The sequence below is a fragment of the Aricia agestis genome, chromosome Z (assembly GCF_905147365.1).
Source record: "Aricia agestis chromosome Z, ilAriAges1.1, whole genome shotgun sequence".
NCBI classification, from domain to species: Eukaryota; Metazoa; Arthropoda; class Insecta; order Lepidoptera; family Lycaenidae; genus Aricia; species Aricia agestis.
This window is the reverse complement of record NC_056428.1, coordinates 38,193,724-38,208,869: the sequence shown is the minus strand read 5'-3', so window position 1 is coordinate 38,208,869 and position 15,146 is coordinate 38,193,724. Positions and strand designations below refer to the sequence as shown.

Below are 15,146 nucleotides of genomic sequence, written 5' to 3'. Positions count from 1 at the left end.
GTTTGATCAAAAAGGAATAGAAACTAATTTTAAGCATGGCCTTATTTAAACTTTTTTATTATTTAAAAACATCTTATTGTTCCAATAAAATGGTTATAAGAGAAGTCGCGCCAGCCGAAAAGCCACGATCGTGTTCTGAGAAAAGTTGACTCACCTCTGTTTCCTCTCATAGTGCTGTGTAATGAGATTCGTATAGAAGTTCTCGAGGGTCACCTTCGCCTTGGTGGCCTTGTCGAGGGTGTGGCCGCTGAAGCGGATGTTGTCAGAGCCCGTCATCTCCAGCACCCCTGAAAAAAAAATAAGAAAAGTTAAAACCTCAACATCACCAACGATTTCAATATTGGAACACTCGGTGAACAACCTTCAACCGTCAAGTTGGTCGTTACGTCCGTTAGGTACTCTGGTCGGAGGTACGGGACATCCTCCCGAGTGGAAGCATGAGGTGACTCCGGCTCCCCTTTGAAGCACGACTTGATCCAGCCTAACGACATTATACAGAACTATACGAGAGCTAATTGCATACTAAATGTAGCATCTGAAACCATAATTAGTATAAGCACGTTTTGCAGCCCGCCTCGATTTTCATATTAGCGTTGTTTAACACCGCGATTTTTAACCGACTTCCGAAAAGGAGGTTTTGGAACACCAGTCGACTGGGGGGAGTATGGCGTATAAAGTTCGGGGCGGTTAAGGGTCCGGACCGAGCGGCTTGCCTGCCCTTGCTGGTCTGCCGGTGCGTTATGACGTCGGCCGCATGCACCCCGCACGCCGTTCAATTATATCAGAGCAATATATCGCTTACATAATCTTAGGTTTTACTCGTCCTTTTGGCCAGTAATTAATATTTATAAACACGTGACATATATTATTAACACTTCCGAAAATAATTTTCTCTGAAAAACATTAAGGTCGGGCTTAGGTAAGACAATTTCTCACCGCTATTTATACAATAAATATAAAATATGAAATACAAATTATATGCGTAATTCTCAGATTTCACAATCGGCGTGGGAATGACGATCGACGGGACAAAGGAGCGAGTAAGACTCGGAAGATGAAAAGTTGAAATTAACACTGTGTAAACACCGGCCAGAAAATACACCGTGCCGCTTGTCAACTTTATGCCACAAAAAGTAAGAAAAAAAATCAAGTCAACGAGCTATGAGATAATAAAATAAATAACAGAATCTGTTTTTTTTTTTTTTATGATAGAAGGGGGCAAACGAGCAAACGGGTCACCTGATGGAAAGCAACTTCCGTCGCCCATGGACACTCGCAGCATCAGAGAGCTGCAGGTGCGTTGCCGGCCTTTTAATAGGGAATAGGGGAGGGTAGGGAAGGGAATAGGGGAGGGTATGGAAGGGAATAGGGTAGGGGATTGGGCCTCCGGTAAACTCACTCACTCGGCGAAACACAGCGCAAGCGCTGTTTCACGCCGGTTTTCTGTGAGGACGTGGTATTTCTCCGGTCGAGCCGGCCCATTCGTGCCGAAGCATGGCTCTCCCACGTACAAAATCTGTACACAAACCTTGTAGACTATTAAAACTTTAGGCAGAAATAATTATAATGTTTTAAAAAACTAAAAAAATACGCTTTACTTTTTTATTTTATTTTTTTTATTTTAAAAATTTTTTCATATTCATTGGCTGTTAATACGTATGCAAGGTTTCGAATTAATTAGACTAGGTACTGAAGATAGGTAGAAATCGTGCTCAAAGATTCCGTTACATAAATACAGCCCAAGCTTATAAAGGCGTGTTCAAAAACCTAGTAGGTATGCATAGATCTAAGAGACGCTGAAAAGCAATGACCTACCACACAGCTGATTACAAAACAAACCCATCGATTACATGGACTGTAACAATAATGTAGAGAACCTGTAGTACTGATTTCGAAGGAAAGGTAACTATTGTGCGAGCTTCTTTGTACGTAATACGTACTTAATAACACAAAGCCCGCTCTCGATAGAGGATATTAACCACATTAAATAACTCTTTAATATTATACAGAGTTTTAAATGAGGATTTACCGATTATATCGTTTCAAAGGCTATAGCTTACTTCGATACGGGCTACGGCAGTCTTAATTCTTAAAACAGACTATATTCATACATGCTTGAAACAGACTATAAATATTGCTACCAAAAACATGAAGATCAGCACAATGTACTGCAAGTCTGTCTCAATACTCTCGTAATTAAATGAGCCTGCAATTTTTCAAAAACATCTCTGAATCTTTAAATGAACTATTTCATCAAATTGAACTTGAACCATGAGAGATAATATAGAACAATCTTTTTGACAAGTACCTTTGGGATTAGCTTGTGCGAGCAACAAGTTGTAACATCTAGGATTTCCATGAAATCATACTTTTATGAGAAAATGTATAATATTCATCAAAGATATAATATTATGTAGGAAGATAAAATTAGAGCGTTTGAATAGCTCTACAGACCGACGCAACGCCACAAAAAAAATATTAAAAGATGGTCGAGGATGCGGAGGTAAAATAGATGCTAAACAAATAAAACTGTTATTTAATAATAAACCTTTTTAGGTTTAAATACGCCATCGATTTTGATAAACCCAGTGTCACTGTCAGAACTAGGTATACATACAGCCTACATGCTTTCAAAAAACATAACTCTTCTGTCACAATCGGGCAGTGAAATTGCAAATTGCATTTTACAAATAACAAGGGTAAAATAGCAAAAAAGAATAAATCCTTAATGACCTGCACACAGAGTGGACATCGAAAACGATATTCGTAACAAAACAAGCGATCTTGTCCCGGTCTTCTCGACAGAGTTTACCACACGTTCGCGGCTTACAGGCCCGACACATTGTTTGCCCCGGACAAACACAAACAATAACACATTGAATATCATTTAAACGTCGTCTACTCAGCACATGATCATCAGTTACGGGTCATCCAAGAACCACGTAGGGAATTGAGGTAGAGACCACGTATGACGTAGAGCGACCAGTTAAAGTCGTCCAAAATGCGTGAAGAAGGAATATCATATTATTATATTGTCATAGCACTCCAGTATAATATGGACTTGGGATTTTGGGGTGAAACCATAGGACCACTTTCACCTGGATTCCTCGGATTCCTGGATTTATTGTTCTCATACTTACTAATTTATATCCAGGAAAAAAAAATATGGTTAGACTGCATTATTTGCTTTGAAGGATCTTGTTATGAATCACTGTAAAATTTATAAGTTTTCGTAAGGGTTATGGTATATATTCACTTAAAAAGTGAAAACATTTTGAATCTGATTATTTTTTGTGTATTATTAAAGAAACCATTCCAACCAAAAAAAAACACTTTCAGTTTTGGAAAAAATAGTTTTACAATCCGAAGCGCCTTTAAAGCGTACGAGTAGTTCGAAAGTAACTCTCAAGAAGAGTAGTTCACTAGGGTTAAGCTCATTATACCACTACACAAAGAAAGTAGGGAATAGGGATGCTAAAACCTTACAAGACCTGCTATGTTTTAAACGCCATGACCTAGTAACTTTTTCCAGGACTAACCTACCGCAATCATATTATCGCCCACGCTAAAAATATAAGCAACTAGACTTTTATGTATATAGCTTTCGCTTTTAACTGAAAAACTTAGTTATATATTGTGTACGCGTCCAATGAAAAAGTTAATGCATCAGTCATGCATAACGCATCCCCTATGTAAAATATAAAAATCAATTTGAACAACGCTTTTGAAAGCTTCTCAGATTATTTTTTTGCGAATACAAAATTGTATTTTAAGTTTAAACTTTATACCTACTGCCTACTGTATAATATATCTTTACCTACTACCTAAAATATTATATGCATTACTAGCTGTTGCTCGCGACTTCGTCCGCGTTAGCATAGTATTATAACAAAGATGGATAATGTTCCTATTTTTTATGGTTACTTATCCAAAGGGTAAAAGGCCAATTTATTTCTTTTTAACGTATTTATTTATTTTCAATCAATAGGTTTTTCATACTAGCTTTCAACCCCTTAGGGGTAGAATTTCCAGAAACGCTTAAATACGTATCCATTCATTTTTAATAATCAGTAGTCGAAAAAAAAGTTTCGTGTTTCTAACTTAAGAAATGACGGACTTTCAGTCAAACTTTCAGTCAAACTTTTAACCCCTATTTCACCCCCTTCGGGGTAAAATTTTAGAAATTCAAAGAACAACGTCCGGTATTTTGAGAAAAGTCGGTACTACAGTAACTGGTACCTATCTAGTTTTAAGTGATTTAAATTTTTCAGAAAATCCTACCTTTCACCTGGCAACCCTACTAGGGCAGTTATACTAACCTAACCCTACAAAATTATTTAATTACGCATGTTACATTGTCTAATCACACACTGATTATATAGGCTGAAACAATGTCTATTTTTATAATTCCGTGAAAAGGAAAATTTTAGTTGAAAAATATAGCCACAACAGTTTTGATTACTGGAAATTCCGTGAAACTGCTACTCCTGTTTCGTCATTTTATTCGTGTTTTATCGAATACCGAGCAAAGCTCGGTCAAATAGCTAGTTAATATATAGATAATGTACTAAGTATAATTGTACGCAATGAAAAGGTCTATAGAAAACTTCGCAATCGTATAAAATGTCTATCTTTTATGGATATCCCACAATAAGGGTAAAGCCAAACGAGCGTAATTTGTGAGTTGTGAGTCGCAGAATTTCGGCTGGCAGAAATTCTGCTGAGACAGCTATTAATTGACAGAAATTCTGCTGCATTTACTTTCATACAAAAATCCTGTTTGATTCACACGAGCGTAATTTTGTGAGTCATGATTTGTATGAAAAAATATATTTTACGCGGCAGAAATTCTGCGAAATTACGCTCGTTGGGCATCACCCTAACATTTTTTTGTCATTTACTTTTTACTACAAAATAATGGCTAATTTTCGAAGAGATTTTAACCAATACGGCATTAATCCTTATTTAATTAAATACTTTAAATACATATGATATGAGAATACTTTAAATATGTACCATCGAGGAAATTGATTCCTAGGCAGTTGACAGACCAACGTCATTTGGTCGAATCATGTCAATCAGATCTGCCGGCTGGGTTTGACGTAAGTGACGTAACTCGACCAACTACGTAGGTCCCCCATCTGCCTAGGAATCAACTTCACTGATAGTACATATGATTTAAATAAATATTTTCGAAGATTTAAAAAATGCGGGACGTAGCGTTTGAGGTGGTACCGGCCAATACGGGCCACGGGCAGTAATGAATAGAAATCAAAATTACTGGATCGATTTTAATCTTTTTTTCAATGAGTGTCATAAGCAGTAAGCTATATATTTTAAGCCCGTGCGAAGCCGGGGCAGGGCGCTACTTTGATATACTTATTTGATGAGGGTTTTCGATTTATCATTTGCCACCAGAGAGACGGTTGGATATTTCTTGTCAAATGTCGTGTCAGACAGTCATATATGGCAGCTTTATCGTGACATATCACATATGACAACTATTAATTGACACGACAAACGACACGAATCACGATAGACCCTACGGCTACATAGCGCCATAAAGCCCTCATTAAACATAGCCCAGTACCTACCTAAACTGATTCTACTGTTTAATTCCAACATTAAAGCAGTTCCGTTCCTTGTTCGATCGTGTCCGTTTTCTATCAATCAACAAAATGGTATTCTCAGGAAATAACAAATCAATGACAGTGACATTTTTATTACTTTAATCTTTTCTCTCACTGATTGTCCCAAGAACTATTAGCTAGATCATTGGTTCTCAAACTTTTTTAGTGGTGGAACAACTTGAAGAAGTGACATTTTTGACGGACCGGACCCCCAGAAAACAAGATTTTTTTGTGAATAAATTGTCATGCTGGTGTCTGGTGATATTTTTAAAAACAATTTAGGTATCGCTCCTCGAGCCTCTAAATTCTAGAAGGCCTTTTCTGGGCTCCAAGGCTTTACGGAGCACATTTGAGAGTGGCTGAGCTAGATGATCGCACTGTATACATTTCTTTGAAAATACACGTATATCTATGTGAATGGTCGTGTCAATCATTCCTAACGATTTATTTAAGTAGGTCGAGACTCGATATATTTCTCACATCATAAGAGCCCTATGCACCTGAGTCAGGACACTAGAAATAAGCTAATTAATAAGCTTATTTCTAGTGTCCTGACTCAGGTCACTAGACAGCTAGAGGCTGGAACAGCTCCTTTACCACATGTTCCGCGTTCTATACTACTTAAAGACGGATTAATACCAGTGGAAGCTTATTGATACCTGAGTAAGGTATCAATGAAAACGGAACCCAAGTTCTCTGACCTTCAAATTAAGTACTCGGAATGGAAGTTGGTGTCCTGAAATACGTACTACGCTTAGGTATAAGTCTCCTACAAAATCTATATGATCTATATGTTTGCAAGATTATTTTTATGACAAAAATATTTGTGTCTCGACAATTTATATATTTTTATGACAAAAATATATAAATTGTGTCTCAACACCAGTGTCCGATGCTTTGATGTTATGATGTATGGCATATTTTATCGACAAATTGTTTTTTTTCTCAAACTTTTGAAAAAGAAAATTGCTCTCATACTAATCTGACCACTACTTCATAAGACGTTAAAGGATCGGACATTGGTGTTGGGACATTGTATATTTTAAAATAATTAAATAGTAAACAAATGGCCTAATACAAAAAATTTATTTTTACTAAAATCAAAAAGCATTTGGCATTTTATTAGAACACTATAATACAGAGGTACAATATTAAGGGCCTGTTTCACCGCTTCCTGATAAGGCTATCCCACCAATTAACTTGACAGATCAAGTATGGAGAATCTGTCAAAAAAGTTGTGAATAGCCTATTACACTTTATCAGAAAGTAGTAAAACAGGCCCTTTGTAGCGTAATTTCTAATGTCGAGACTGCATTACAGCTGTATTATTATAAGATTGTTTTTATTAATAGTCGTAAAATGTAAGTCAAATTTGTCGTAATAATTATCATATCGGATATACGACACGATCAGACTCGTGAGGAGGTGCGAGGGGATACAGTCTACAGATTAATAGAATCAGACAATCAAAAAGTTTTTAAAAAAATAATCGGCCAAGTGCGATTTGGACTCGCGCACGAAGGGTTCCGTACCATTATAGAGCAAAAATTGGTAAAAAAATGTGTTTTTTGTATGGGAGCCCCCCTTAATTATTTATTTTATTAAAATTTTATTATTAATAATTAAAATTTAAATACAACCGAATATTTTGTGAACATTTCAAGTGCCTACCTATTGCCATCTATATATATAAAACTCAAAGGTGACTGACTGACATGGTGATCTATCAACGCACAGCCCAAACCACTGGACGGATCGGGCTGAAATTTTGCATGCAGGTAGACGTTATGACGAAGGCATCCGCTAAGAAGGATTTTGATAAATTCCAACCCTAAGGGGTAAATAGGGGATGAAAGTTTGTATATAATAATACTTCTTAACGCGAGCCCAGCCGCGGGCAAAAGCTCGTTATTGATATAGAGCAAAATAGCGAAAAAATTAAGTTTGTTGTATGGGAGCCCCCTTGAATATATTATGTAATTTGTTTTGTTTTTAGTATCTGTTGTTATAGCGGCAACAGCTATACACAATCTGTGAAAATCAGATGTCTTGCTATAGCGGTTCTGTGAGATACAGACAGACAGACAGACGGAAAGACAGACGGATATACAGACGGACAGACAGACATCGAAGTCTTAACAGGGTCCTGTTTTTACCCTTTGGGTATGGAACCCTAAAAAATAAAAATATTATGTATGTTAAATATAGTCTTGTTCTTTAAATCATATATAATAAGGCTGTGTGGCTGTTAATTTAACACACTATAGTCAAGTTGATAAGCATATATCAGCGTCCAAAAAGTCGTATGATGCTATGGCCTATGACTTATAGTAGGTTGTCGTGTATCGTACTCGTGTGACGTGTCGGATGCTGTAATACACCACACGGTAATCAATCTCAAGGTGTATCTGTGACGAGGTGCGAGCGCGCTGCGCGACACGCGATCAATTGATCAAAGCAATGTTTTACTGACCTTCCGTTATTAATAGTCGTATGATGTTACCGAAACATCTATTATATCATCAGTAGGTTTTTGTACTAAGATAGTTTACCAATTACTGTCCGTTTTGTATTAGTTACGATAGTCGGTAAACTCATATTACTATAAAAAACTGACCGTGCACATACTTCTGCATCGGATAGAGACTTTTTGAGGTCCTACTGAGTAAAATTATTATTATTTTTAACAAAAAATTAAAACCGACTTCCAAGGTAAAAACAATAATAATATGAACTAAAAAGTATTAAATAAATCTTACTCTATAATAGTGCCTTTTTCAGAATTCATCTAAATCTCAACTATTTCTGTACATACTACAGTCTTCATTACTTTGAAGTCGGTACCAGTACCAAAAGCTTCAGATATTCTGACATTGACTGAACTCACGATAAAATTACCTGGTACCGACTTCAAATAATGAAGACTGTAGTATGTACAGAAATAGTTGAGATTTAGACGAATTCTGAAAAAGGCACTATTATAGAGTAAGACCCAGTTTCATCAAGCAATGTTAAATAAATAATGGCTTGTTAAATCAGTTAACGGCCTGTTAGAGCTATCGAGCGTTCCACCATAATCTAATGTCATGTCAAATCGCCTAACACGGGGTTAAATTTTAATTCCTGCTGGGGAGGTCCGTTAAATATAAAACAGGCCGTTATAATAGTTAAAACAACAACTGTCAAAGACAATATCCAATATCAATAAAAGAATCTGTTTTGACTTTGAGTGTTTCCGCCATGTTTAGCCACATCCTTACATATTATTTATAATTTTTCATGTTATGCATAATTATTTATTTCCATTTTGTCAAAAATTCAGCCCTCGGATTTTCCTTGACATTGCAAATACACTGACTTACATAAAGTTACATATCAAAATTACCAAACCGAAATAAGTAAATAAAAGTTTGTATCATGATTCATGTTTTCAGCTTTGACAGATCATAATTATAAACCTGGTAAATTAAAAAGAACTATTGTAGAAGATACAAATGTATGCGATCAGTGATATTTTAATTTGGTCGCATTATCTACCAGATGACGTATTATACGAATAAGGTGAAAGGGCATTTTCAAAAAAAATGTGTACCCCTGGTTTTTACCTTGTCCCTTGACTTCGCTACAGATTATTTGTAAAAAATTACATACTCACATTTTGTAATTTTAATGTAGGAGCAAAAACAAGTTTTCTTTTATTAAAATACATTCACGTTTGTATAAAATTTTATTTAGTATGAGATTTATAAGAGTTTTTAAGTACCGAAAACTATTAAATTCACCTGTGCCCTTCCCAGAAGTTGTAACAAAATCTTTAATAACTATTTTTTTTTTCTTAAAGTTGCTTAAAAAACATATTTTAGATTCCTGAATATTTAATGTACCAATTGAATGTCTTGTTATTGAAAAATCTAACATAATTTCGACCACTTCTAGTGCATATTTGCATGCATATTTCGGGACTTTGTTCGTGCATATAATCCGATGTCTAATAATAACTTAGGAATTCGTAGACATGTGAACACATCTTTATGATTATGAGATGTTCGTCCCTCTAATTAATGAAGTTAAATCTATGAAATCAAAGAATTTGTTACTTTTATAAGTAGTGCAACAATAAAAATGTTTAAATAAAAGGTTTTTGTGTTATAAAAATATGTTATATAATATGTTAAATATTACTTACTCATGTAAAAAAAATGAAAAATAACCTAGTGGGTAGGTCACATAGTCACACTATGGATTAAAAATAATTGCTACTCTTGTTGATACAAGAGTATCTTATATCTTTAAACGAGCAACTCATATATATATATATATATATATATATATATATATATATATATATATATATATATATATATATATATATATATATATATATATATATATATATATATATATATATATATATATATATATATATATATATATATATATTATATATATAAGTATATACATATATATATTCATATATATTTATATAATTGGAATCTCGGAATCGGCTCCGAAATTTAGTATATAGGGGGTTTCAGGGGCGATTCTAGCTAGGAATCATTTTCAGAAAATGTCTTTTTATTCGTGTTTTATCGATAATTGATAAACTGAAAAATATGACTCTTCCTGACATCTACTGGCGAATAATAATACTATTTTGTTGGCAACTAATTGTTTTAACGACCAGTAGATGGCGTTATTAAGTAACACCAAGTCAATGAGTGTTACCTTAAATTAATTTTCATTAAATCAACTGAAATATAAAAATAAATCAAAAACCTTTTCATTTCATTAAAATAAACCTTATTACTGCTGCGGAACCCTTCATGGGCGAGTCCAACTCGCACTTGGCCGCTTTTTTGAAAATGCCCGATGCGAGAGAGACTCTTCCAAAGTGGAAAAATTTGTGTCGCCCCCACTCTAACTTCTAGTAGGGGATTGATAAGTCTAAAAATAATATATGATGTACATTACTATAAAAACTACCAACGAAAATTGGTTTGAACGAGATCTAGCAAGTAGTTTTTTTTATACATCATAAATGGTAAACCTTAAATTAATTTTCATTAAATCAACTGAAATATAAAAATAAATCAAAAACCTTTTAATTTCATTAAAATAAATCTTATTACTGCTGCGGAACCCTTCATGGGCGAGTCCAACTCGCACTTGGCCGCTTTTTTGAAAATGCCCGAAAATGACACATTGCAGCCAACATGTCGTATTAAACTTGTACATTGCAAATTCGTCGCCTTATAACAAGAACGAACGAATTGAATGTTATTCACTCGTTGTTCACTTAACATTGCATTTACTAATCCGCTGTCAAATTTTTACTGTGGAACATAAGTATTTTAACAGTCTGTTTAATTTTCCAAGGTCCGTTAAGTAATGCCTTGTTAGGATTTAACAAACAGAGGTTGGTGAAATTGGGTCTAAGAGTTATTAATTACTTTTTAGTTCATATTATTAATGTTTTTACCTTGGAAGTCGGTTTTAATTTTTTGTTAAAAATAATAATTTCACTCTTTTTAGTTATCTACAAGATAGGCTTTATGCGTAAATAACTACTACGAATGTTAACTATTCACATTATGTTACTGTAAGCGAAATTGTGGTAAATGCTTGCAGTTATCTAAGCGATGCTGCAATTTAAAACTTTTGTCTTTAAAGGTTCAGGAGTTCTGTTCAGTGCCTTTGGACCAAGAGACACCTTCGTATGAACTTTCTCTTATTCGTAACATATGTTTAAGTTACTAGAAACAACATTTTAACCACTATGAGTATTTTGATAAATTTCAAGGATTACCCTCTATTGCTCATAGATCCCATCAGCTCACCACTTTCGTAATTATTATACAAAATCAAGATTATACAACAACACAAGAATTTGAAAATCGGTCCACAAACAGCGAAATAATCATCAAAAACATCTGCTTCAATGCAAAATATCACGAAAAGCATTAATAATTGGGTGATGACCCATGGCATAATTATGATTTTGATGATGATGATCAAATAAATTGATGTGTTGGCTTATGCTTTCAGTTGTTTAAACAACGCCGAAATCGCCGAAGCTATATCTGTAAGGATTCAAAAGTTCTGTTGGATACCTTCGGATCCAGGGTATAACCTGGTACAAATTTCAAGGAGTCCCCTCGATTCCTCCAGGATCAGATCACCACTTTTGTGAACATGGTACCAAATTCGAGTTAAACCCTATACAACACAAAAAGAATTTTGTAAATCGGATCACAAACGGTTGAGTTATCGTTGAACATACAAAAAAAAAGCCGAACGTATAACCTCCTCCTTTTTGGAGGTCGGTAAAAAGTATTCGTTTTAAAGATGTATTCATAGCCTCCCGAAAAATGCAAGGACTTAGAAGGACTTAGAACAGCTCTATCTCCAACTCGCGGAAGCGGCCAGGACTTTATTCGTGGCCCGCGTGATGTTAAACCATTTTGAAATTAATTAAATAATTATACACTTTTCTGGCACTTATTCCACTTTATTATATTAAATTTCTTACAAAGTTATTATTTTACACCCGGTTTCGACAAAATCATCATCAGGTGTAGTCTATAATATAGTATGATGATTTTGTCGAAACCGGTCGTGTAAAAATCTACGAATAATAAAAACTAGTAAAAATGTAACTTTGTTTAATTGAACATGACTTTACACCAAGAAATTACAGTAAGTACATTCAATATCATATAATTTTGAAATTCACGCCCACCTGCAAAAATATTGTTGTGTTGCGGGCTGCGGCCCGCGACACCGAGACCATGTTTGCGGGTTCGAATCCCGCCGACGGAACAAAAAGTTTTCAAAGTTCCTGGGTCATGGATGTGTATTAAATATGTGTATCATGATTATTATTATATTACTAGCTGTTGCCCGCAACTTCGTCCGCGTGGACATTAGTTATTAGTTGTTCCCGTAGATCGATTGAATAGCTTACGCGCAAATCAGGGACTATAATGCGGTAAATTGAACATAGAAATTACGCCGAAGTTGTAAAACATTGTAAAGATTGTGTCCCAAAAAAAATCCAGGAGCTCCGAACATATCTCACGAATTTAACTGTTATTAGACTTTTGTAAGCATTATGCCAAATTCGGGTTGTTGTATAGTATATAAACACTACAGCAACAAAAGAGTTTTAAAAATCAGTCAACAATCGGTGGAATAAAAACATAATCAAAAGCAAGAGTTATAATGTGAAGATTCATGGCATTATTATAGTGACGATGATGATTAGTACCTATAATTGACGCATTGACATAATGTGCTTTTAGTTATTGAAACAACGCCGAAATTCCCGAACATGTATCTATAAGGACTAGAGATCGCCCAATGGTCGAAATTCGACCTTAGTTTCAACGACATTAGGACTACTATCTATATTTTGTAAAAAAATATTGAATTTATCATATTTTTTCCAACTCTTGTCTCTGGGACTCAGCTGATCTCAGACTGGCCGTGTAAGCATTGTCTAATAGTAGCTAAGATTCAATAAAAAAAAACTATAATCCATTTTCAATTTGTCACCTTGTTGTCAACAGACTTCAACCATAAATAAAAGAGTATAATTCTTATGTATAGACTTGTCACTCAAAAATCTGTCATTTTTCCTGGTGTGTGTGTTGTAGTGTGTGTAATGTTTTATTTGTTAAAAATATGTGACTAAAGGCTTAATTTCAAAATAATATTAGCTCGATGCACTCCTTCACTATGTAAACTATAACTGTGCAAAATTTCATTCACTTACGTTTCCCCGTTTTTCGTCAAAAGGGATACAAAGTTTTTGGCTCACGTATTTATATATAGATTCAAGAGTTCTGTACAGGACCTTCAGAACTTCGCCGCAAATTCTTATTTTTTGGTAGTTTAAGCTTGAAACCCTTCAGAAAAACGTTAAATTACTATATGTTTCTATTTAAATTTCAAGGAGTCCCGTCGATTTCTCATGGATCGCATCATCAGATCACCACTTTTGTGATCATGTTACCGAAATCGGGCTACATCTCATACAACAATAAAAGAATTTTAAAAATCGGTCCACAAAATGGCGTAATTGTCCGAGAAAAAATACAAAAAAAAAGTAAAATATATCTTCCTCCTTATCGGAAGTCGGTTAAAAAGTAGCCTAAGTTATTCCTTACTGCATCAGCTATCTGCCAAAAAAAGTCCCGTCAAAATCGCTCCAGCCATTTCAGAGATAAGCCGGAACAAACACACAGACAGACAGACATACAGACAAAAATTGTAAAAAAATGTTGTTTTGGTGTATGTAGCGTATATACATTCCTATGCATGTGGTAAAAAACGGTTCATTTAAAATATTACAAACAGACACTCCAATTTTATTTATATGTATCTAGATGTATCTAGATGTGTAGTGTATATAAATAAATATGGCCGCTTAGGTACTTGGGTAGGTGGGAGGTGCTGGGAGTGGTCGCTCGACTTCGGTCTGATGATCACTTCTACACCAGCCGTCACCAAAGTACCAGTGTTCAGTTATACGTTATTTCTGTGTTTAATTCACTCGCCCAGACATTGTACATACTGTACAAGATGTATAGATGTATACAGGGCCCCGCTACCATATGTGCAATGTGTGCAATGCACACGGGCGCCATCCTCTATGGGCGCCAAATCGCCATCTTGAGGGGCGCCAAAACCAAGGACCCAAAAAATTTGCCTAAAGGGGAGCCAAAATCCATTTTTTGCACACAGGCGCCAGGAGCCCTTACTTTTCTGGATGTATAGATGTATAGATAATAAAAATCTTAAATATATACAGTACTAGATGTCCCGCGCGGCTTCGCCCGCATAAATTAGGAATTTTACAGAAACCGTACATTTTCCCATAAAAATAGCTTATGTCCCTACTCCCTTTACTTGGTCTACTCTATATCTGTGCTTAATATTGCCATAAAAATTGCTCCAGTAGTTCGTAATTTCTAATATTTCCTCCGTTTTTCCCACATTTTCCTGCGTTTCTTCGGTCGTATTAGTCTTAGCGTGATAATATATAGCCTATAGTCTTACTCGATAAATGAGCTATGTAACACTGAAATAAGTTTTTAAATCGGACCTGTAGTTCCTGAGATTAACGCGTTCAAGCATACATACTCTTCAAGTTTATAATATTAGGTAGGTATATTTTTTTTTAATTATCGCCTGACAAACTCGAGTCTCGATCTAAAAGACTATGAAAAGTACCAATAACAGGGTCATTTTAGGCTCATAAGTCATAACCATGGGACGATGCATGGTATAATATGGTAGTGATGATGATGATGATGAATGTAATTTGCACAGTAGCATATGCTTTCCGTTCTTAAAACAACGCCGAAACTCCCAAACTTGTATCTATAAAGAATCAGGAGATCTCTCAGCACCTTCCGAACCACGGTATACCAGGTGTACCTCGGTGCAAAATCTTACTTGTTGGTAGAATATGCTTAGAATACTTCTCACGAAACCGAAGTCACCACATGTTTC

General features: G+C 35.1%; 1 protein-coding gene across 3 annotated transcripts in view; it reads right to left on the bottom strand.

Moving 5' to 3' along the window:
- Positions 1–15,146, bottom strand: part of LOC121738731 (serine/threonine-protein kinase tricornered) — a 45,264-nt gene that overhangs the window by 21,650 nt on the left and 8,468 nt on the right. For all 3 annotated transcript variants that reach the window (XM_042130957.1, XM_042130958.1, XM_042130959.1), the window contains exon 3: positions 155–287. In XM_042130957.1, coding sequence (XP_041986891.1) covers positions 155–276 — 122 coding nt within the window. In that variant the 5' untranslated portion in view covers positions 277–287. The remainder of the gene's footprint in view (positions 1–154; positions 288–15,146) is intronic.